The 24,746-nt window shown below is 35.1% G+C and overlaps 1 protein-coding gene and 2 non-coding genes across 3 annotated transcripts in view; 1 reads left to right on the plus strand and 2 right to left on the minus strand.

Annotated features, from left to right (window-relative positions):
- Itpr (Inositol 1,4,5,-trisphosphate receptor) overlaps positions 1 to 24,746 on the minus strand; it is a 1,112,489-nt gene that overhangs the window by 862,341 nt on the left and 225,402 nt on the right. Inside the window, exons 11-12 of the mRNA XM_090401920.1 lie at positions 24,548 to 24,708; positions 9,678 to 9,825 (exon numbers count right to left, since the gene is read on the minus strand). Of these exons, the coding sequence (XP_090258046.1) occupies positions 9,678 to 9,825; positions 24,548 to 24,708 (309 nt within the window). The remainder of the gene's footprint in view (positions 1 to 9,677; positions 9,826 to 24,547; positions 24,709 to 24,746) is intronic.
- Positions 24,285 to 24,394, minus strand: LOC150109249 (U6 spliceosomal RNA). Its single transcript, XR_016550575.1, has one exon. It is a non-coding gene; the product is annotated as a U6 spliceosomal RNA (small nuclear RNA).
- Positions 24,391 to 24,492, plus strand: LOC150109250 (U6 spliceosomal RNA). The gene has a single exon (XR_016550565.1). It is a non-coding gene; the product is annotated as a U6 spliceosomal RNA (small nuclear RNA).

Raw genomic sequence — 24,746 nt, forward strand, 5'->3', positions numbered from 1 at the left:
TGTTTTGGACACTGGGAGATAGCTATCTCCAAGGCTTCACCAATGAAAGATAGTCGGCCTAGGAATATCACTGATTTCTAATTGGCATTACCTGAGGAGGAGAGTATGTCAGGTTAGGGACCATTTCATGGTACTTGATGCTATATATTATTGTCTGAAACAGTGTGAGGTCAATGTTCTTGAGTTGCAGGATTTAAAATCTGAGTCTCAGGGAAACCCTATTTGCCTATACCACAAATCAACTAACTTAGGAACTAGCTGGTGAATAGAATTGAACTTAGAATGCATTTTTTCCAGCAAGCTAGCATTATAGATGCAAACATCATTTTCACAGTGTTATGCAGGCCTGGAACAATAGTAACACCTCCTAAAGATAAAAGAAATCTCCTCCCACTGTTCCATCAACTACCCAAAACATACTTCCTCTCATCTCTTGTAAGAAAAGCATTAGAAAAATACTCAATCGCTTTTATACTAATAAGTTCTGAAAGAGGAAGATCACTAGTGGTGTGCTGCAGGGATCAGTTTTGAGACCACTGTTGTTCAATCTGTATATCAATGACATTGGGATGGGTTTAACTGGTGATATGCAGCTGTCTGCAGATGATACAAAACTGGGAAGAGCAGTGGAGAGTCAAGCAGATGTTATGGCCTTAGAGGTGGAGTTGAATAGATTGCATGAATGTGCTGGTAAGTGGAACTGTGAGTTCATTGTTGCAAAGTGTAAGGTTTTGAAATTTGGTAAACAGTGATGGGATGCAAAGTATATACTTGGTGTTTAAATTTTAAAGGAGGTAAAGGAGATAAGAGATCTGGGAGTGGTGGTGGACAAGGACATGAAATTCAGGGACCACATTGCACAAGTTGTAAAAACATCACATTGAATAATGGCAATGATTCAGAGGACCCTGACATTCAGAAATAAAGGAGGTTATGATGCCACTGTAAGGCCTTGATCAGACATCATGTGGATTGTGTACAAATTTTTGGTCACTGCATTTTTGGAGACGAGGATATGTTAAAAAGAACTAAGAGAAGATTTACAAAGGTTGTCAGTGGTTTTGAAATGGGGAGAATGTAAATTGCAAAGCCTCGTGAATTGGAGTAGGAGGAGGATATGATTAAGATATATAACTTAGTCAGGAATTGTTATCAGAGATTGAAAGGAAGAGAAGGAAAAGGAAGAGATTGAAAAATCTCTCCTTGTCAACCTGACAAGGAAGAGATTTTTCACAGAACAGAGAGAAGGATAGAACAAGAGGCTATCCCTGGAAACTGTATAAGGAGGGTGTGAGCAGAGGAGTGAGGAGTAGGTTCTTTACATGGAGAGTGGTTGGTGAGCAGAATACATTGCCTGAGCATGTTATGAATGTAGACACATTGAATCAGTTTGATGCACAGTTGGATGAGCTTTGTGTGTGTGTGTGTGTGTGTGATAGTGTGTACCTCCCACAATGAGTCTCTGACTCCATGGAGGTCAGATATTAATAATAATATTAAAGTTTCTTAGTCCAGATGGTATTGCTCAGTTATGTAAATAGTTTTATCCAGAATTAACATGTATCCAAAAGCATGAAAGCAAGCTGTTATCAAGGTAGTCCCTAAATAGGGAGCTAAACTATGCCATCAAGCTATCATTCTATCGTTCTTACCTCATATACCATTAAAATTAATGAAAAGGATCACCCAATCCCAACAATCAGCTTCTTCACTAGCTAGAGACCCATCAGTTAATCAGTGATCACCATTTCATCAATGATTTGATATTCATATTAATTTGGGAAAACTGTAGTAATACGAATAATTCAATATAATAAGCTGAAAGTCTATTTTACTGGCGAATATGTTAATAGAAAGGGGGGAATGGTAAATCCCTTTATGTTTTAATAGCCAGGTACGAAACTCGGATCAAAATCTATCGAATCCATAGAGTTTCATGCCGTAAAAACTATTGGCAGGCCCAAGTGTAAATGATCATTTGGGTAGTACAACACCAGGGAAACTCCATGCAAAGGTGGAGCAAGCTCCCTCACTAACTTTAATATTCTCTCATAATGTAAAAACCAGCTCCTAAGCGATGTATATATATTGTTTTACATTATGAGAAGAGGTCACTACCCAGACCGGTTTCTATTATGAGAGAATATTAAGTTAGTGAGGGAGCTTGCTCCACCTTTGCATGGAGTTGCCCTGGTGTTGTACTACCCAAGTGATCATTTACACTTGGGCCTAGTTTTTTCGACATGAAACTCTATGGATTCATGTTATATGGTGAGTGGTTGGTGTAATTCAGTGCTCGTGTAAAATTGGTGATTTTTGGTGCTTGTTGTGTGTGTTTTTCCTTAGAAAATTGGTTTTATAGTATATTAGAAAGATTTTTGTGTTTTTAGAGTATTTTGTGTGTCTTTATAACATATTTTATTGGGGCTGTCGCCGTTATAGGGATTCGTAGTGTGTAGTGTTCGTGAAAGCTCCAGATAAGATAAGTATTATTTTCAGTTATCGTTGATAAATTTATTTAATATTGCATAGTTTTGTTTGCCTTGTGTCTCTTAGTGCATCTTTTTGTGTTTTTGGTGTGTTATAATTTATAATTTGATAAAATACGTTGCAAGTATGGCTCCTGTATGAAGGAAAATGGCGGCCAGTAATGATGATTCGCCATCTTTATCAAAGAACGGTAGTATAAAAGAGATGATTCAGTGTACTAGATGCGAAATGTACGCTTTGCAGAGTGCGGTCGGAGTGTGGTTAGATGATAATAAAGGAGTGAATGTGTGTATAAAATGTAGGGAGAATGAGAAATTGAAGAGTATTTCGGATCGTGAGAGTGATATTTTTGTCAAACTTCAGAATGAAGAAAATAAGGATATGACAAGAAACGGCGAGGTTGTACCAGAGAATTGTGAGAGTGTGAATGATAGTATTAATGGTTTTACTGAGAATAAAAAAGATGAGATAGACACAATGGGTGAGATCGCGTTGCTGAGTGGTGCGATACAAAGGGCAAAACAGCAGCTAGAGCGTATGAGCAAAAGTCGACTAAATGAACCAGCCAATAATAAAAGGCATGACAGGATAAATAGACGTATGAGTGTGAGCATGAACAAAATGAAGGATAGAGTGCTGTATGGAGACTCGTTAGTACGAGGTGTGATAGTAGAGGATTCGACAAAATCGTACCAACCTGGTGCGACCATTAAGGATGTAACTGAGTCTATTCGAGAGCAAAAGGAAAGGGTGAAAGAAATGATTGTTGTGGCAGGTACGAATGATTTGAAAGGAGTCAAAATGGAAATGATAGAAGACTTGAATGAATTGTTTGAGGTAGCAAAAGAAAAGAGTGAGAGAGTTAGAATGATTAGTCTTTTGTCACGGTATGACAGTGAAATGTTTAAAAGGAGGGCCATAATTGCGAATAACTTTATGCATGGGTTATGTATGACAAGTGGTGTGGAATTTGTGGACGTGTGGAGTGAGTTCGATGGGCGAAAGGATCTATATAAGATGGATGGCTTGCATTTGAATGGTTACGGTGTAAGAAGACTTGAGAAAGTGTTGCTGAATGTGGTGGATGTGCAAATTCAGGGAAACTAGATATATTAAGGGGGGAGGGAGTAGGTATACAGTCCTTAGGGAGGCAGTTGAATGTATTAATGAATATAATATGCCCGAGCAAATAAGGACAACAAATCAGAGTGGGATAGTTAATATAAGGCATCAAGATAGGGTTGGGGGCTAATGGCAGTCTTAAATTCATGTACACTAATGCTAGGAGTATTAGGAACAAGAAGGAAGAGTTTTTGGCCATGGTTGACACTTCCAGACCACAGGTTATTGGCATTAGTGAAACATGGCTGACTGTAGATGATATAGCTAGTGGGATTGAATGTGATGGGTATAGTGTGTTCAGGAATGACAGGGAGAATAAAATGGGAGGAGGAGTATTGTTGATGATAGATGATGAGCTGCAGCCAAGGAGAATAGAAGTTGAATTGCAGGATAGAGAAATGAGCACATTTGAGGCCATTTGGTGTGAGATTGTGGCTAGTAGAACTAAATATACAATTGGGTGCTGCTATAGACCAGGTGATGGAAAAGATGGTGGTGACAGTATGCACAAGCAAATAGAAGAAATGAGTGGAAGGAGGGGGATTATTATGGGAGATTTCAACTATGGTCGCATTCATTGGAGTGAGGAGAGGACACACGGGAGGAAGGAATTGGATTTTATGCAGTTATTAAGGGATAACTATCTGCGACAGCATGTAATGGAAAATACTAGGGGTCGGAGAGTGCTTGACCTAGTAATTACATCTGAGGATTTGGCTGTAACAAATATGACCACATTGCCACCAATCGGTGAGAGTGATCCTAGGGTCTTGACTTGGGAGGTGGCTAAAGGTGTAGAATTTCCAATTAAGACAGGGTACATATGGAATTATCAGGCTGGAAAGTATGACAAGCTTAGGAGTTTGATTGGTTCAGTGCCATGGCATGTACAACTGCAAGGACTAGAAGTCGATAGTACATAGGAGGTAGTTAAGAAGTGTTTGCATGAAGCAATGGCTGACTGTATACCTAGAGTCCGAATAATAAATCAACTAGGGGTTAAATGGATGAATAACACCATTAAGCTTGAACTGTAAGAAAAGAAACAACTATGGAAGGAATTTAAGGAGAAAGGTGACCGGCAGGTACACGAACAGTATAAAGCGCAGGCCAGAAGGGTAATGAGTGTGGTAAGAAAAGCAAAAAAGGATTACGAAAGAACATTGGCCATGCAGGCTAAAGAGAATCCTAAACAGTTTTTTATATATGTAGCAAGTAAAAGGAAAAATGTACATGGCAGAATGATTTTAAAGAATGCCGATGGTAGGGAGGTAACTGAATCAGTTGATATAGTTGAGTTACTGAGTGAGCACTTTGCAAGAATATATCATCCAGGTGGTGACATTGCAGAAATGAATGTACCAGTAAATTATACGGGAAATGTTGTGAATGAAGTGGAGGTGAGTGGTCTATTGCATAACCTCAATGTCAATACATCTGTGGGATTGGATGGTATACCAGTTCGTGTTGTACGAGAAGCAGCTAAAGAATTGTCAGTACCCTTGACCATTTTGTTTAATTTGAGTCTCGGGTCTGGGTTAGTCCTGAGGGAGTGGAAAGAGGGGAAAATAGTTCCACTGCATAAAGGTGGTTCCAAGACTGCTGTTGTAAATTACCGACCAATTAGCATTTCAGGAATCATTGTCAAGGTCTTAGAGAAATTAGTCAAGAAAAGAATACAGGATTGGATAGATGAAAATGGGATATTGTATTGGGGATAACATGGTTTTGTGAAGGGTAGATCATGTCTCAGTAACTTGCTCACATTTTATAACACAGTGACGACTGAACTGGATAGGGGTAATGGGTTTACAGTGATACTACTGGACCTTGCCAAGGCTTTTTATAGGATACCACATAGAACCCTAATCAGTAAACTGGAGCAGATGGGGATAGATATAGGGTTGGTGAGATGGATAGGAGGGTGGTTGAAGGAGAGATACCAGAGAGTGGTTTATTCAGGAGTGGAGTCTAAAAGACGTCTTGTGACTAGTGGAGTGCCAAAGGCTCTGTTCTTGGACCACTGTTTTTCAATTTGTTCATCAACGATATAGGAAAAGATTTGAGAGGAAGTGTTCACTCGTTTGCTGATGATGCAAAGTTGAGTAGAGAATTATGAATGCACAGGATGTCAAAATTTTACAGGATGATTTGGATAGTTTGGAGGACTGGGCTAGGAAAAATGGATGTCAATTTAATGTGCCAAAGTGTAAGGTTATGCACTTTGGGGTGAAAAGAATAGCAGTAGTATATCGCATTGGTGGAACCGTACTCCAGGAGATTGATGAAGCCAGGGATTTGGGAGTGTTGGTGGATATGGAGTTGAAGTTTAGGGGGCACATTGCAAAAGTGACTAAAACAGCTCATCAAATCACTTGGCTTCTGAAAAATACTTTAACATGCAGAGACAAACAAGTTGTTGTTCCTCTGTATCAAGCCTTGATAAGACCCCATCTGGACTACTGTGCCCAGTTATGGGCACCAGGGTTTCTTTGTGATGGGGGAGGAAGTGGAGAGGATCCAGAGACGAGTGACCAAGATGATAGCAGGTCTGTGGAATGAACCTTATGAGAATAGGTTGAAGATTTGTGGGTTGCAGAAATTGGTCGATACGCGAAGGAGGGGTGATATGATTGAGACATTCAAATTACTGAAGGGTTTCTATAAGATTGATCCAGAAGATATTTTTGAAAATATGACTGGTGGTGGGAGGACTAGGGGCCATGAATGGAAGCTGGACAAGAGCGTGGTTGACAAGGGTGTTAGAGCTAGGTTTTTTACTTTGAGAGTAGTGAATGAGTGGCATAAGCTTCCAGAGTCTGTTGTGGGTGCTACGACCATGAATGAGTTCAAGGCAAGGTATGATAGATACTGTGTGAATGTCGAATAATTGTTCTTGACATGATGTTAGGGCCTCCCTCGATGAGTCTGTCGACTCCTTGGAGTTGTCTGGAACAATAATAATGATAATAATAATTCGATGGATTTGATCCGAGTGTACCCGGCTATTAAAACATTAAGGGATTTACCATCCCCTCCTTTCTACGAATAATTCAAATTTCAACATATTCCATAATCACTCTTAAACACTGATCTACGCACCATTCTCAAGTGGAGTGGATGATAATCTAACAAATTTCAATGTTATCAAAACACCATCCCTCTTATTACCTGGACGAATTTTACTTCACTCTTTTATTTTTGATAACATTTTGATTCTCAGTCAAGATCAGTTTTTTTCTAGATTATCCTGACAAAATATCACATGCTTAGCCTACTGAGTTATTTTTTTCTTGTTGTTGTTCAAAACAGTACATCTCACTCTCTCTCTCTCTCTCTCTTGCTTGTTCTACTCCTACCACTATAACTCCCAAATCTGACTGACCACAGACCACTTTTCTCACATTTGAGGTGGCCTAAAAGCTCACTAAGAATACAGATAAGGGCAATCTGCATAATGGGTGATCCTCTCTCTCACACACAGATCCCACACCTCACCCCCAGTTACTTTCTAATAGGTGCTGTGTCTCTGCATTATAACTTTTTTTATAGGTACTTTAATGGGCTCTGCTTCACTAAACTGGCCATTCACATCCAATTTCCTTTAATCATGTAACAATATGAGCAGCCATTGGGTGACATCCATATACAGCTCAACTCCATGCATATCAAATCAACTTTTCATCTTCTTCCTTCATTCTCTCTCTCTCTCTCTAGCTGTGCAGTAAATTTAACTTTTTTTTTTTTTTTCACTATTGGATATCATTTTTCAGGTCTTGATTTGTTCATTTTTATTGCCAAAACTTAGCAAAACAATTTGAAATTGTAATAATAATTCCACCCTCACTTGATGGAAATAATGCAATATGGTATTTATAATCACCATTAAAATTTGATGTTTCAAATATACTATTTCAATAGAAAATTAAACATAACAAAATTATGTCTACAGAGTATGCTACAATGGCTCTAAGTTCAATTGTTGTAAAACTGAATGGAGTTGCTGCAAATGAATGTTATGAAAAACGCAACTTTTTGTATGACTGTTTCTCTACTTGTTTTTATATCATATAGCCAGCCTGGTTGGCCAAGTGGTTAGCATATCCACTCTCCAGTCAAAAGGCTGTGGGTTCAAATCCCACTGTGGGCATGCATGTTTGTGATTGTCTGTGAAAATACTAGTGGTGGACAGTAGATGCCATTGGTTTAGATGATGTGGTTCACTGTAGTTGGTAGATTGAGTGGTGGAGACAGCTATAGAGTAGATGCCCTCCTGTGATGAGTCTTTGGACTCCTTGGAGGTGTAATATAATAATAATAATCATAATAGCAACTACTACAGGCCTCCATGGATCCCTTTTGAAAGACTAACACAAAATCTCAATGTCCATTATTTTTCTCAAAGCTATTCACCAACATTTCACTCGTGACTGCCTTTGACAGCCCATTTCATTCATTCACTATTTTCCATGAGGTGAACAACAGGTAATGTTATAGAATATCTTCATACCAGAGCTAACCTCACCCTTATATAATCAACAGAAGTGATCCCCTTGTTATCTCATGCCACTCATGTATTAAAAAAATGTCTTTAGCATCAGAGTAGTAGTAGAAGAGAATTGAAGTTTAGAGGTAGTTCATAGGATTACTTCATTATTGAAGAACATGATAACAAGTAGAGATAAGGAAGCTATTATTCTTTTTTATAAAGTTTCAAGATGTTCACATCTGGATTACTGTGTTCAGGTCTGGTCACAGAGTTTTCAGGATGAGGAAGCAGAGGTGAAATGCTCCCTATGAAGAGAGAGACTGAAGGTTTGTGAAAATGGGTTGTGAAAGTTGGCTGATAGGCAAAGAAGAAATATGATGAAAACATTTCAAGTTACTTAAAGGATTTTACAGTATTTTTTAAGCATTTCCCCTGCATCGTTGTGTAGGGGAAATGCTTCAGCACTTGGCTAGGGGGGGGGGGGGGCAGAACAAGGGGTCATCCCTGGAAGTTGAAGAAAGGTGTGGCTAGTAAGGGTATTAGGACTAGATTTTTTGCTCAGAGAGTTGTGAAAGAATGGAATGGGTTGCCTGAGTCATTTGTGAGTGTTCTGTCTGTTAATGGTTTCAAGTAAGGAGAGGTATGATAGATTGTGTTGATAGTTTGGGTCTTCCACAATGAGTCTTCAGACTCCATGGAGTGTCCCTACAATAATAATAATAATAATAGTCCTTTTTTTTCTGCCACCAGCTAAAGTTTGCAACCTACAAATCCTCAGCCTATTTTCATAAGGTGCTCTCCACAGACCAGTCATCATTTGGATCAATCACCTCTGAATCTCCTGCTTTCACGATCCCAAGAATAGGAATAATTAACTGCTATAATTCTTTTAACTAAGGCACTATGGACTTGTAGTGATATAGGAATTTCTATACTCAAAAGTATTTTAATAAGTTATAATGCTTTTTTAGCACACAGAACTGTTATGTATTTACCTATTCCAGGTATTTTCATAATTAAAATTGTTTATCTCTTCATAGAATGTTATTTTATTTCTTTCTAGTTTATGTTATATTTGGTTAAATTTTCTAACATCATAGTCTTATTATTCTATTTTCAATTTGAATAAAGCATTATAATTGTCTTAAGACATTAATGCAAACTTAAATATTTTAAATTATAACAGAATTAGATATTCATTTATAATAATAATTATACATTTATCATCATAGTAATATTACATATAGCATTATAGAGTTATATAATGTTAAAAGTCATGATATTTATATTATTATATAATCATTTCATCATATCATTATTATAAAATTAGAAATATATATCTTCTAATTTTATAAGAATTATAGTAATTATCTTTTGCTTATAACTATTTAAAATAATTCACAGAGTAACAAAATGATTCGTGTTGAAGTATATAGAACAGAAAAGTATATAGAAAGTGGAATGCAATTAAATAATTTATTTGCATTCCAGTTTCTATGTAGTTTTCTGTTCCAGAAACTTCAACATGAATTACATCAACAACTATGGAAATTTCAACATGAAATTAACAAGATACCTGCTTAAGTATATTTTGCTCTCTCAACAACTTTTGTCTTTCCCGATTAGGATGTGCTAGTATGAGTTCTAAAGGATCTGGCTTTTTAGGATCATTTTCCTTATTTGCAACAAAATATATCACTTCTTGTAAAATCTGTGTAACAAACCTAGAGAAAATATTAAGATTTAAAAAGAAATTCACTACAGAATTGTTTAAATTTTAGAAATTTTCATTAGAATAATTTAGTTACATTTATTAAATGATAATAATTAAACTTTGAATGCACTTTCAAAATTCTATTTTTTTTTTTATTTAAACAAAATCCCATTAATCCCCCAACTGGCCACAATGTCTGTAAACGCCCAGCTAAATCTGGATACAATGCTGTAACATCTATTGAATAACATGGATAAGAAGTGCAATTTGGTCTTAATATTTCATCCACCTCGGCCAGTAGGGAGATTAATCCACTCAAGCAATTAATCTCATTCAGTACTTTGCTATGTTTATAATCAGCATAAATGCTGTTTGCAATATGAAGCTGGCAGTCAAATGAAAAACAGATATCTTTTAATGTCCAATCCTCACCTTGCAGTGTACTCCATTAGCAGGTATTCACATGAATACTGAACAAAAGAGGATGGGCTGGTAATTTGGGACTCAGCTGAGCAAACTATTCTCACCTGACCTAAACCAAAACAAAATGATGATACAACACAATAACATTTCATGCCAGATGGAATGCCATCTGGTTAAATGAGGCACTTCATGTTTATGTCAGGGAATGTGAGAGAATGTGTGTGAAAAGTCAGTTATTAGAATAAATGCAGATGGCACCTATCTTCAACAGAACTGAAAATAAGTACCATCAACATAAGATATATCAATGAAATAGAAGTTAAACTGCAGAAGAAATAGAGAAGTACTGCATTAAGCATAACTGACCTTACCTAAACAGACAAAAATAGATGAGATTCTGCTAAACAATGAATATGGTATGTTATATTCAAAAAACATTTATAGGAGAAGATATGTTATATCTTCTCCTATTTTTCATCAGGGGGAAAAATAGGAGAAGATATAACATTAGACACTAAACACTAAGATAAACTTCATGATTATTATTATTATTATTCCTGACACCTCCAAGGAGTCCGAAGACTCATCGCGGGAGGATACCTACAACTATCTCAACCACTACACCGAACCTCTACTACGAATCAACACCATCTACTGCCCACCACCACCATAACTGGTATTCTATGTCTGTAAATTGCGTGTGTTCTGGCAATGCTTGATTGGCAGGCAATTTTAAGATATAGGCACATTTCAAAATGGGGGAATTGGACAATGAAGCTTATTTGTATCTATGGTCTCAGAAGGTCCATAATGGAGTGAAGCAAATTTTTGAATCATTAAAGAAGGCAGCTGATATAAAAAAATGAAAAGCCAGTCATTCTTTAAAATTTAAATGGTAGAGTATTAAATGAAGAGCAGACATAAAAATATTTGGGGAAAATCTGGAGAAAAAAGACAAAGTTAATAATAACGACAAGAATATGCAAGATACGTGTTTAAAACACAGATTTATCACTAATATCATATTCCAACATAAAGGTGCTTTGTCAATTCACATGGAGAGAAGACACAAGAAATAAGTCTCACTGACAATGTTATTGTTGATGATTTCATTCTAGTTCAAAACACAAGAATACACTGATTTGAAATAGAAAGTGATCAACCATTTAGTTTTGAGCAGGATAAAAATGAATATTATATAGCAAGAAAAGTGTGTAACAAATATTTAAAAATCATCAAAGTTTAGAAGTTTCAGAGGTAAGTAGACTAATAGGCAGAGATGCATATACAGCCTCTTCATGTCCAGTCAACCTACCTACCTTCCTGCAAAGTGGCCTGTTTCCACAAAAGGGCTCTCGGAAAACCAGTGAGCATTCCTGCTACCAAGGGATATATATCTTCCTAGTTGGAGGAAATGCCAATTAGACGCAAAGTGTAGATGTTCTTCATCACTTGATGAAATACCAATACCTGACTTGCTGGAGGTATGATGTAGCAAATGCCAGTTTGGTCTCCAGAGTGGGTTTCCGTTTCTATTCCCCTTTGGTTCATGCAGTGTGAGTGATACCCTTCAAGGCCATGACAAACATACTCAGAGACCCATAACCTCTTCCATTTCAAGGGCACATCAGTTAAAACGGTGGTGCAGCAGGCTGGCTGCCATTTAGCACAAAGGCCCAAACCTGTCAGTACTAGTCAGGAGGCTTCCTAGTCAACTGGTGCACAATCCCGCTGCCACATACTCTGTCAGATGATGCCTGGAGAGGAAGTCCAAGTAGTGGTGTGTGTGTATGGGGGGAGAGAATGTCAAAGCAATGTCATGGCATAGAGATTGGTTTCTCTCTCTCTGTACAAACGCTAAAATGCTATGTCCAAGAGTTTATCTTCTCTCATTGCACGTTACCACTATCCTGCAATCTAATCATGATTAAACTTAGGAAGACACAAATATTGACAGTGACAAAAGAGAATTTCCCTCATAAACTAATCTCACTAGTCCAAAGCACAACAGTCAGTTGTGATGACCAGTCATAACATACAAACCACACTGGAATCTCTTCACTAAAAACTCACTTTACTAACATCCATGGCATTAACACAAACATAAATGACATTCTCCATCACGTGTAGCCTTCCAAGACCAGACATTTTATTTCTGACAGATCTCCAGATCACAGCTACATCTACTACTGTTCATCTCCAGTGCCCAAATTACACACTTCAAAATTCCTTTTGTCACAAGGGCAGCACCTGTATCTTTGTGAAATTTTGACTTTCTCTGGCTCAAGGTTTCCTTGTCCCATTTAGTAACATTTATTTGATGCATTTACTAGTCTACAAACCTTTCATATTCCTTTCCATGAAACTCAACCACTACCTGCAATCCAGCTATCCAAATTCCTGGGCAACCTCAATGTCCAACTGGCTTCCCTATTCCGACACCTATTCCAAGCTGGATAGGAAGCAGAAGTCTTTGCTATAAGTAATGACCTAACACAAATTATACATCTACCCATTCGAATACCTGATAACCTATCCTCATGACAACTAAGACCACAATCTTGTACAGGTTTCTACTCCTGATCCTACATCCTCTGGTACTACAAAGGAACCAAGTGAGATGACCTCCAGAATTTCTACTCCTCCTTTTCTTGGTCTGACTATTGATTCCAATTATCTAACCCTAAAATTTGATGTGAATGAGTGACAGAAATTATTCTCACTGGCATGAACCTTTATCCCCCATTCAGTTCAGATAATTTTCATCTGGTTTTCAAGTTCAACCAAAAATATATCAAAGCAGTTGAAGAAAAAAAAAATCCAACTTACTGCATGTGGCTCATAACAAGAACTCCAGATTTATATTCTGCCTATACCAAAGAAGGCAACATGAAAATCACACATCAGCAGATCCAAATCTGTTATAAAGACCAAAAGCAGAAAACTTGCATCCTGTCCAAATGGAAGCCATGCCTTCTGGCCACATATTAGGTTACACAATCATCTACAAGAAGTGCCTTAAACATTCATCAACACAGTTTCTTTTAATGGAGTGAGGACAACCTTGATATGTTCAATGCCACCAAAACACAGTCTTGACTTTTCTCTTGTAAAGATCTCAGCTCAACTACCCTTAAATATGCAAATCAGCAGACAAGATTAAACTCTCTTGCAAAGATTATGCAAAGGCCTTTCATATGAGCAAATTGCTAAAACATAACCTCCCTTTAGTAAACCATGTTGTTTTTTGCAGAGTATAGATTGTATAAAATCAATGATCTTACAGGAGCATTGTAACAGCACATCTTCACACCAGAGAGCTTCGAACCCAATTCCCAACTGACATTAAACTGATATTTCTCTTTAATGGTCACAATTCAAATCTCATTTCTATAACAATGCCATGGCTTCCATCTTCATTCTATTCAAGAATTTGTAATAAGGTTTTTCTATTCAATAATGAATAATTCAAGGGCTTTCTCAGAAAAGCAATCCAGACTTCAATGATGTAAACCTTCTAATATGCTTTCAATCTCTTCACTAGTTAGCATTGTTGTATGCTCTCTGAAAGAATTTTTTTTACTCTATCTCATTCAGAAATATATCATGTTCTTTGTTCTTATGGTCTTTCATATTATGAGGAAAATGAGAGGCCTATGGAATGTTTGAGTGCCACCAAGATAACATTCATTTAGAAATCAGGTAATACCAATCTCTGTAAATGCTATTTTTTAATAGAAAGATTATATAAAAAATGTTGTGAACTTCTGATTCATTAGTCTAATTTAAATAAGAATGACTGTATGAAAGTGTTATGCTTCTGGAATGTGATCGTACTAACATGACAATAAATTCAAAGAGTTAGTGTTGGTCTGTTAAATAAATTCCCTCATATAGAATAAAAAAAAAAATTAAAAACAAAAAACTCTTCCACATTGACTTCATGAATATTTGTGGCATAAAAATCAACTTCAAGGTGCAACAGGTGCACCATCACCTTCTAATATGCTTTCAATCTCTTCACTAGTTAGCATTGTTGTATGCTCTCTGAAAGAATTTTTTTTACTCTATCTCATTCAGAAATATATCATGTTCTTTGTTCTTATGGTCTTTCATATTATGAGGAAAATGAGAGGCCTATGGAATGTTTGAGTGCCACCAAGATAACATTCATTTAGAAATCAGGTAATACCAATCTCTGTAAATGCTATTTTTTAATAGAAAGATTATATAAAAAATGTTGTGAACTTCTGATTCATTAGTCTAATTTAAATAAGAATGACTGTATGAAAGTGTTATGCTTCTGGAATGTGATCGTACTAACATGACAATAAATTCAAAGAGTTAGTGTTGGTCTGTTAAATAAATTCCCTCATATAGAATAAAAAAAAAAATTAAAAACAAAAAACTCTTCCACATTGACTTCATGAATATTTGTGGCATAAAAATCAACTTCAAGGTGCAACAGGTGCACCATCATGTACAGACATTTAAACCTGTTCTTCTGTTTTGACCACATCCTAAATTTCTGCAATAACAACCACAGTCCATCTTACCTACCCGAACTAGACTCGACACATATCTAGATGCCTTAAAGAATCAAGTATAGTAGATATATTATTAAGAATGGCTGATACATGTACAAAAAAAAAATTATCGATATGTATGCATTTTTTCATTGTTATGAGGACATCATCCAAGCAAGAAAAGATTGGTTTACAATAATTAAAATGCAAGTCTCAAGACATTAATGCATTACATAACTCATCTACCACACTAACTCCACTAATGTTAATCATGTCATAAACACTTAAATTACATACACCATCAGTCTTATGGATTAGTGTTTGGCATTTACCAGCATGCCAGTAAATGGCACACTGGTAAATGCTCTTAACTTAAAAGAATTTTGTACCAGTGAATGGCACAAAAATTCTTTAAAAAATTACTATTAAATTCAGTGTTTTCTATCAGCATTTATTTCAGTAAATAAGAACTCGATACATATTGTAATATAATTTTATTATTGATTAATTTTATAAATACACTTTCTTGTTTGAATTAATTGCTCAGACCCTCATGACTTTTGTGGTTGCTTAGTCATATGCTTATGTTAGCAATTGATTGCATTATTACATGAAATATTTCATGATTATTTTAACTATTTAGTAAAGGTATAGTCTCAAAGTTGCAAAAATCATCATAGGCTATCAGGATAAATCAAATACTGACTCATAGTACTGTGAGTCAGAGTCTTTGACCAATTAGATATGTTAATTTTGACACTGTATACCAAAGATAAAATTATACTCAGTCATACACTGTACTGACTGATCACTGTGAGAGCAGAGAGTAGTGTTTTTGTTTAAATATTGTACAAAATAGTGAAATGTAAAAAGGGAGAATTACAATATTTTATGTGATTTCATATTTGATAAAAAGAGGTATTAAAATTTTTCATATGAGGGTGGTCTGAAAAGTTCTCGGCTTCAACCATAGATGGCAATACTATCAGCAAGATTTTTCTTTTCTAAGTTGGTACATCTGTCATAAGCATACATGTGAAACTGCAAGTCATTCTATCAAGTAGTTTGTTTTATACAGCTATCTGAAGCAAAATTGTTGTCTGTATCTCTTGAAATGAATAAAATTCAGTATCGTGTGGTTATGAAATTCTTCGTAAAAGAAGGTTTAAATCCAAAAGAAATTCATTCAAGTTCATAAAACTTTAGGGGCACTCTTCTCCTTCATTTTTGAAAATTAAGAAATGGCTGCCAAGTTTAAACATACCAGCCTCGAAGATGATCCAGATGAAGGACGTCACTTAAAAAAGTGTAACAAGACCAGAAATCATTGATCAAGTGCATGATATTGTATTGAATGACTGGCAAGTCAAAGTGTGCGAAATTGCTGAGACAATAAGCATGTCAAAATAACACGTAGGATATATTTTGCATGAAGAATTGCAAATGAAAAAGCTTTGTGCAAGATGGGTGCCAAGTTGCTCACAGCAGATTAAAAATGCACTCGCATGAAAATCTCTGAACAGTGCTTGGAGCATTTTAACAAGAATAAAACTGATTTTGTGTATCGATTTATTACCATGAATGATCCTTGGATTCACCATTACACACAAGAATCCAAACAGCAGTCAAAACAGTGGACAGAAGCCAGTTCTTCAGTGCCAAAGAAGACAAAGTTGGCTCATCAGCAGGAAAGGTCATGGCATTGGTGTTTTGGGATGTAGAGACATTTTGTTTATTAATTATCTGAAAAGGGTAAAACAATAACCGTGCAATATTATTCAGATCTTTTAATCAGACTAGATGAAAAAATTCGTCAGAAAAGATGCAGTTTGCAGAAGGAAAAAATCATCTTTCATCAGGACAATGCACCTGCCCACAAAGGTGTTTTGGCAATTGGAAAATTAAGGAATCTGCACTATGAATTGTTAGAACATCCACCCTATTCCCCAGATTTGGCTCCCTCTGACTTCTATCTCTTCCTCACGGTCAGCGTTTTTCTTCGAATCAAGAGGTGATTGCAGCAGTAGAGGGGTATTTTGCAGATCTTACTGAGAACCACTACAGAGATGGGATAATGGCACTGGAGCATTGCTGGAATAAATGTATTAGTCTTAAGGGAGATTATGTTGAAAAATAAAAATAATTTTGAAATTATAAATTTGTTTTTTCATCGTCAGGCTGAGAACTTTTCAGACCGCCCTTGTAGCTATGGTTAATAATTCACCATGGTATTATTTTAAATACCTGAAGCAGATGATGCAGGTGTGGTTAAGCAGCGCTCATATAAAAAACAAAGCAGTTAGTGAAAGTATTAGCAACATAAAGGATCATCTTAAAAGCCAGCAAAAAATTAACTTATTAAAAGATGGAAATAAAAAAACTGATGAGAGCAACTTAAGTTACTTAAAATTGATTTGGATGCTCAATCAAAAATTACATCGTATTTTGACAAAACAATTAATAAAGCTTTTTCTAGTGTAGTAACACACATGGCATCATGAGGTGGGTTCCCATTTAATAAACTTTGTACATCTGAAAATATGTGAAAATTATTAATCATTATCAATTGCAAGTGGATATAAATATATTCTTAAATCTTCACACAATGCTGGAAAAATTAATATGCAAAATTAATTATTAATAATAATTAATAATAATAAAATCAATTAATATGCAGACAAAATTATCAAACAAATAGCCAATGAGTTATCAATGTGTAAAGTTTGCAGTAAAACATTTACTTTAACATCTGATGAATGGGATATGTGTTAAGTGGTGATATATGAAAATTCATGTCCATCCAATAATAAATAATGCCGTATTGATGTTTCTAGGCCTGCTGATAGATGTTCAACCTTTCTTCAAAATAAAATGAAAGAATATGGTATTTCTTTCAGAACTATTGTATCTATTACAACAGATGGAGCTTCATTAATGAAGTAGTAGTAAAGCTGATCAATGCAAATTGTCAATCATCTTTAGTACATGGCATAAAATTAGCCATAATTAATGTTCTTTATAGTAAAAATAATTGTGGAAAATAACAATGGCGAACAAAAAAAGGCAGCTGCTGAATTACTGGATACTGATGATTGTAACAATGATGACAACAATTCTCAGTACAATTTTATAGAAACCACACAACTCAATTTTCTGATATCAAAGATACAGATGGTAGTCAAAATATTCAGCAGATTAACAAAAAATTGATGATATATTCCAATAACTTGTAAATGAAGAATATATTGAGTAATCATTAATATGGAATTCCAAAACTCAGAATATTATTGGAAGTTTTTCCACTTGGTTACACTATAAATTAAAGATACCAAGAAATTATATATATGTACTTGGTTTAATCCTTTATCCAAGTATAACCAAACAAGTTTACACCTGAACTATTTTCAGGACTGGGCAACTCGTATACAGAAGCTAATGACTTCCCATTACTTGCCTTAGTATCCCATAGTCGCAAAGCACATCTCCTTGCAGACATGTATAATGCTATGCATTATGGGAAGGGTCACTACCCAGACTGGTTTCGACCTTTATTGAGGACTCATCAGTGGGAGCCAGACCCAGAGTAATACTAAGGTTGAAGTAATGCAGAAGTCATATTTTCATATACGAGTAGCCAATAGGTGTCACACCTTATTATCATTCATATTTATAAATTTAGGGACACAAAAACACACGTGTTGAACAGATTATTTTATTAATTACTAATAAAATAAAACTTGACGTTTCGACCTCTGTATCCAGGTCATTATTGGAAGGTTACAAGTGTATAAGGAACTAAGCTACATGCTCTAGCCCTGTATATCGGTCAACTAAATCTACATAGTTAATTAATCCTTTTCCCTAGCCTGACCTCTAGTGATAAAAAATAAAATATATATATATATATATATAACTATATATATATATATATATAAATATTTTTAAAATATATATATATATATAAATATTTTTAAAATATATATAAAATTAAAAAATATAAAATATATAAAAAATATATAAAAAAAAATACAACTACAATAAATTGCTAAAGTCCTCATGTATTAATATTCTTCTGGATTTGTACAGTTCTGATTGTTATAATATGATTTCCTTCAGTTGCTGTTGAATGTTACAAATACTTCACCAGGTTGTCTTCTTGTAGTGGGATTTTTCTACGGCTAGTTTAGGTTATTATACAGGTTGTAGATGGGTCCTCCACATTCTTGGAATGGTTAGGCCATCATTTTTGTTGAGATTAGGGTTATGTTTGAGCATTTCACAAGACTCTTTAAATTTTCTCTCAAACCAGGTTTTGGTGCGGCTAGGGAAAAGGATTAATTAACTACGTAGATTTAGTTGACCGGTATACAGGGCTGGAGCATATAGCTTGGTTCCTTATACATAGTTTATGGGATACTAAGGCAAGTAATGTGAAGTCATTAGCTTTTTTATACGAGTTCTCCCAGCCCTGAAAATAGTTCAGGTGCAAACTTGTTTTCTTACACTTAGATAAAGGATTAAACTAAGTATATAATTTCTTGGTATCTTTAATTTATAAAACTCAGAATAGTTTACTGGCAATGTTGGAGTGCTTCACAATGCTTAAAAATTGTGTCAACTGGACAGATAATGAACTTGAATTACAGTCTCATATAATATTAGCACTGGAACCAATAAAAGTTGCTGTAGAATCATTATGTTGTGAAAATATGAAATTGTATATCGCTGCATAATGTTAAATGTTATGCTAAATAAACTAACCAATTTTTAAGTCCAATGAATAAAACTTGAAAAAGTTTTGAACTTAAAGAAGCACTGACAGCTAACTTAAAGGAATGATGAACATTTTATTCTGATATTCTACAATATCTTAATGATCCAAAGAAACTGAATGATAAAGATTATAGAAATTTTAATGAAACCAGTAAATGTACAATAACAGATTTAATTATGGAATTAGTTGAAAATATTTATAAAAAGAAACAGAAAATTCAACTGAATTAACCGAAATTAGTGATTGAGAGGAAGGCGCAACTTTATATAGTGTAATATAATGCAAAACACATCTCCTTGCAGATATGTCTAATGTTATGCATTAAGGGAGGGGGCCACTACCCAGACTAGTTTCGACTTTTATTGAGGTCTCTTCAGTGGGAGCCAGGCCCAAGTGGAGACACCAGCCAGAAGCATTAGCAAGGTCATCTCTACCTATAGGAGTTGCCAAATGGTGTGCCACCTATTTAATAAATTACTCTGGATTTAGAGAAAGATGTTGAAAGTTTATTTTTCACTTGGTTAGAATATAATAAATTTAGTTTAATCCTTTATCCAAGTGTGAGCAAACAAAGTTTGCGCCTGAAGTAGCTTCGGGACTGGAGTAAGGCGGTACAACACTAGGGCGACTAAGAAAGATGTTGAAAGTTTATTTTCAAGTTGCCCTGGTGTTGTACCACCTTACTCCAGTCCTGAAGATACTTCAGGCACAAACTTTGTTTGCTCACACTTGGATAAAGGATTAAACTAAATTTATTATATTCTAACCAAGTGAAAAATAAACTTTCTCAGTTACTGTGTTGTATCGCCTACGTGCACGTGCCTTTTGAAAATGGCAACGTGATGTTGCCGTTTTCAAAATTTATTCCAATATTTATTACACTTTAATAAATATCGGAAATATTTATTAAAGTGTAATTTAATTTATATTCGTATCTACGTTGTTCAATTCCTTAAGTGATTTAGTAATGCATAACCAACGTATAAGCCTATGAGAATGTCAGTTAAAATTTGTGCTCTGAAGATGGCAGGTAGAAAACCAGCAAAATATTAATAAGTTCAATGATTTATTTTTTCCTTTTTAGTGTTGTTTATAACACAAAGCACTATTATGAATAATCAACAACACCTAAGCCTCTCGTGTATCCAAAGCAAAAAAAAAAAAAATTTAACTAAAGATCTAACACAAGTCAAGAAAGGAAATCGCGTATTTTTAAGAAGGAAAAATAAAAAGGACGAGGGAAATATTTTTAAATGGCATTTGATTTCCTAATGACTAGTTGACCAAGAAGTGTCTTATCTCAGACAGCTTTTCCATTGCTGGATTAATTTGTTCGAAAATTATATCACATTTAGAACAACACAGTCTCGATTTTTTTTTTAACGTGCTCATTTCAACAAAAACAAAGCATTAAATAAAATATAGTTTATAATAAGCTATAGATATTCTGTGTTTTTGTTAACTTTAATGTTGTTATTTATGTTTTGAAAAGTTTAATTTATAATTTAATACCATATTTTTCTTCAGAATAAAAATTTTATTGTATATTTTTTGTTATGTTTTATGTTTCAATAAAATTTCTGTTCATTAACATATGTAACTCATATCTTGTGAATCATGTTTTGAACGCTATCAGTCGATCTTTCTTCTTTCCTAAACGATGCCCTTGTAACTAGGAAGAAATACAATGGAGTTAATAAATTCTGCTTCTTTGTACATGTCAACCATTATTAATAACATAATATGTATATTGTATACAGTTTCTTCCATCACTATGACACTTCCTTGTCAGAGAATGTCTAATCTTGAACCTCTTTGTGGCTTAAGATTTCTTGCCTCATTTCATTTCATTATATATTCATCTGCTGTGGCTACTAGTGCTCCCCCAATTCTGAAAATCATTCTGACTTCTTTGAATTCTTATCTTTGAAGCTTGATATATGGCAATCCAACTAGCTTAAGGTGAAGTCATCTTCCATGATGACTTTAATGTCACAATTCCAACTATTGCCTTTTTCCAATTACACTCACCAAGCTGAAAGAGACTCTCACCCATGAAAAGCTCCAATAAACCTACAGTACATCTGTACTATGGGTGGGCTAAGGATTGTTTTTTTATATATATATATATACATTTTTATTCATTTTGCATCTTCTTTTGTATTTTTTCATTTATTTTTACAGTATAGAAACCCTATTCTAGAGACCAAACATGGAATTTTTTCAAGCCTCGAATAAGCAGGCCATTGGTCTCATACTGGGTGATGAAATTCATCTTCACTGAAGACGATCACAAACATCCACGCCCATAATGAGATTCGAACTGGCAGCCTGTTGGTTGGAGTGTAGATGTGCTAACAATACAGCCAACCAAGCCTGCAATTTGTTCATCTCCTAACCACAATTCCTTCTCACTCATCCAAAATTGGATCATTTCTAAGCCAGTTTTCTTTCCAAGTACATTGTTGAAGTGACCTCTCATTATGGTAATTCAGATCATCTCACATAAGTTTTATCTCTAGTGGAAACCCCCCCCCCCCACCACCACCACCAAAGAGCCATTCAAATCCTTGTATCATCTGGCACTACAATAACGCTCCAAGGTATCAAGATATCTGATACTTTTAATCCTCCTTCAGACTACTACTTCCATTCTCCACAGCCAGATACTTGTTGTAACTGTGTTACAAAAATGATCCATTTTAGAAAGATGGCCTTTGGTTCCCACTCTGTTCAACATCTAAGCCATAGTTTTCCAAGAATGTGCCAGGATAGTCAATAAAAGCATTATGTAAGAGTGGCTTGAAACAAAAACTCTGGATTTTTTTCATAGTCTGCAAGCCTGCAGCACTTACAAAACCAGGAAATAAATAATGAACTTCAACTGCCAAATATTTCAGCTCATTATCAGCATCAGAAATGCTAGTAGTACATGGAAGAACATTAAAAATGGATTATTTAAAATAATACAAGCTGTGTTTTGGTATAAAAAGAACAGCTCAGTATGTGTGGATCTTATCTTGTCTCATCTTCCTTTTACCCTCTTTTACCTTGTGGTGTCGATGGTTTATTAATCATTGGACCTCAAACCATTCACAGGACAAGGTAGTCAAGCCCTACACCCCAGTGTATCCTATGTCCATAGTGTTGAGTTCTCAAGGTCAGTTTGCCTGCTTTGCAGGAAGAAAACCCCAGGATAAACTGGGGGAAAACCCTACTGTCCACGTCTAAGACTGGCTAACTTGGCCATGGCTGAGAAAGATCCTTCAGCTCCTCACGTCTCCAACGGGAATCGAACCTAGGACACTCCTTCCCCAGGTTGCAAAGCACACAGCCACTAGGCTAACAACCATACTGACTAGTAATCGATATGTATTAAATAAATAAAATAAAATGTCTGATAGGAATGAGGCCTTTCCAGATTTTTAATAAGGGAAAACAGTCATTCCAATGTAGATTAGCATAATGAGGCAAGACTTTCATGATCTCCTTAAATAAATATTTGAACTTAAAGTGGTATCATGGAGTAAGTGTTCTAAGCCAGAAGATTCATTATTTTTGTGTCATGTTACTCTGTGGTCATTGTCAATTCCATGTCGTGCTAGTCCAGATTTCTTATTAATAATGTAGGATTAGTATTCTTGTAATTTTTTTTCCCACAGAACAAAAGCCACTAGTATATCCGAACTTTCCCCTTCTAACATTTCTTTAGCAGAAATTAAAGTCTTGCAACTGCCAAGTCCATCTCACCATTATCAAATTTGATAAAGGGAAAGTTATCAGTGTCATAGATTACGCTGAATATAAAAGAAAATATTTATCCTACTTTATCAGAAAATTGACCACAATCCTATGAACAGCCAACTTAAAAAAAGCTCACTGCTCGACTAAGATACCATAGATAAACTAAAGACTTAACTTGCTCACACCTCTCCCACTTTTATGGTCTACCTAAGATCCACAAAGGTGTATCTTTCTCTGCTGAATCATAAACTGCATTGATTCTCCTACTTATTGCATAGATAAATTTTTATCCCAACTATTAAACTAACAAAAAACTTCCACCTACTGCAAACCTACCCTTACTGGTCACTACATACCACTTCAATCTGCCAACCATCTTCACAAAAAAAAATGGAATCATAAAAACTCTACTACATCACGCTTATACTGTATGCTCCAACTCACACGATCAAGCAAGAACTTCTCAACATTTAACATTTTATAGAAGTAAAAAGTTTCTCACAACAGACTTTACAAACATGTTTTTAATTCATACAAACCTCCCTTCAACAATCCTGAAATAGTATGGGGTTCCCAATTCAATATATTTCTGGTATTTCCAAACCAACTTGAAGAATCCTCAAGAAATGCAGTGCCTGTAATTATTCTGTTCAATAAACTCTCTTCATAATTTCACTCTTCTAAAGATAAACTATCTCCTCTTTCTTTACGTGGTATCTACAAAGTTTCCTGTGATTGTAATCTTTCCATTTTGGACAAACTAAATGTTCTGTGGAAAAAAAGATTACAACACGAATGCTACATTACTAATACAAAATTACTAATAGCAAACACCATTCAGTATCATTTACTATAACAAACTAACTACAATCCCACAGCACAATGTTATTTTAAAAAAAAAAAAAATTACTATGGCAAACCATACACTAAAACCAAATATTTCTTTGGTCACTATTTGCTATAGTAATAGTTAAATGATATCCTTTCTGGAAAACATTTTATAAATCTGTGGAATGCTTCATGATTTTTCATGTCATCCTTGCACAGGGGCCATGCTAATCTTCTCTGTATCGTTCCAATTTTAGTATATGTACATTCCCAGAAGCAAGTATCTTCGGCAGTACATATACTTAAATTGAAACAATACAGAAAAGATAAGTTTCCTGTGCTCAAGGATAACATGCAAAATGGTGAAGCATTCCACATTTTATAAATATGTTTTTTAGATGACAGCATAATACTATTAAAAATAAATAAATGATTACCTTCGCTCATTCTGAGTAATAGAACCTTTCTCCAGTTTCCCAGATATAGTAACTAACACTTTACATGCATCGTTAGCAAAATCTAGATCCCTTACTTCAGTTGCAGAAACAGGTACAATTGCAAAAGCTTCTTTATCTTCTTTGATAGGAGCACAGCCCACCTATATTTCAAAAACACATAACTCCTTTTCATTAAGGA

Source organism: Typopeltis vanoorti, chromosome 2, assembly GCF_054136105.1.
Source record: "Typopeltis vanoorti isolate ZY-2024b chromosome 2, IOZ_Tvanoo_1.0, whole genome shotgun sequence".
NCBI classification, from domain to species: Eukaryota; Metazoa; Arthropoda; class Arachnida; order Uropygi; family Thelyphonidae; genus Typopeltis; species Typopeltis vanoorti.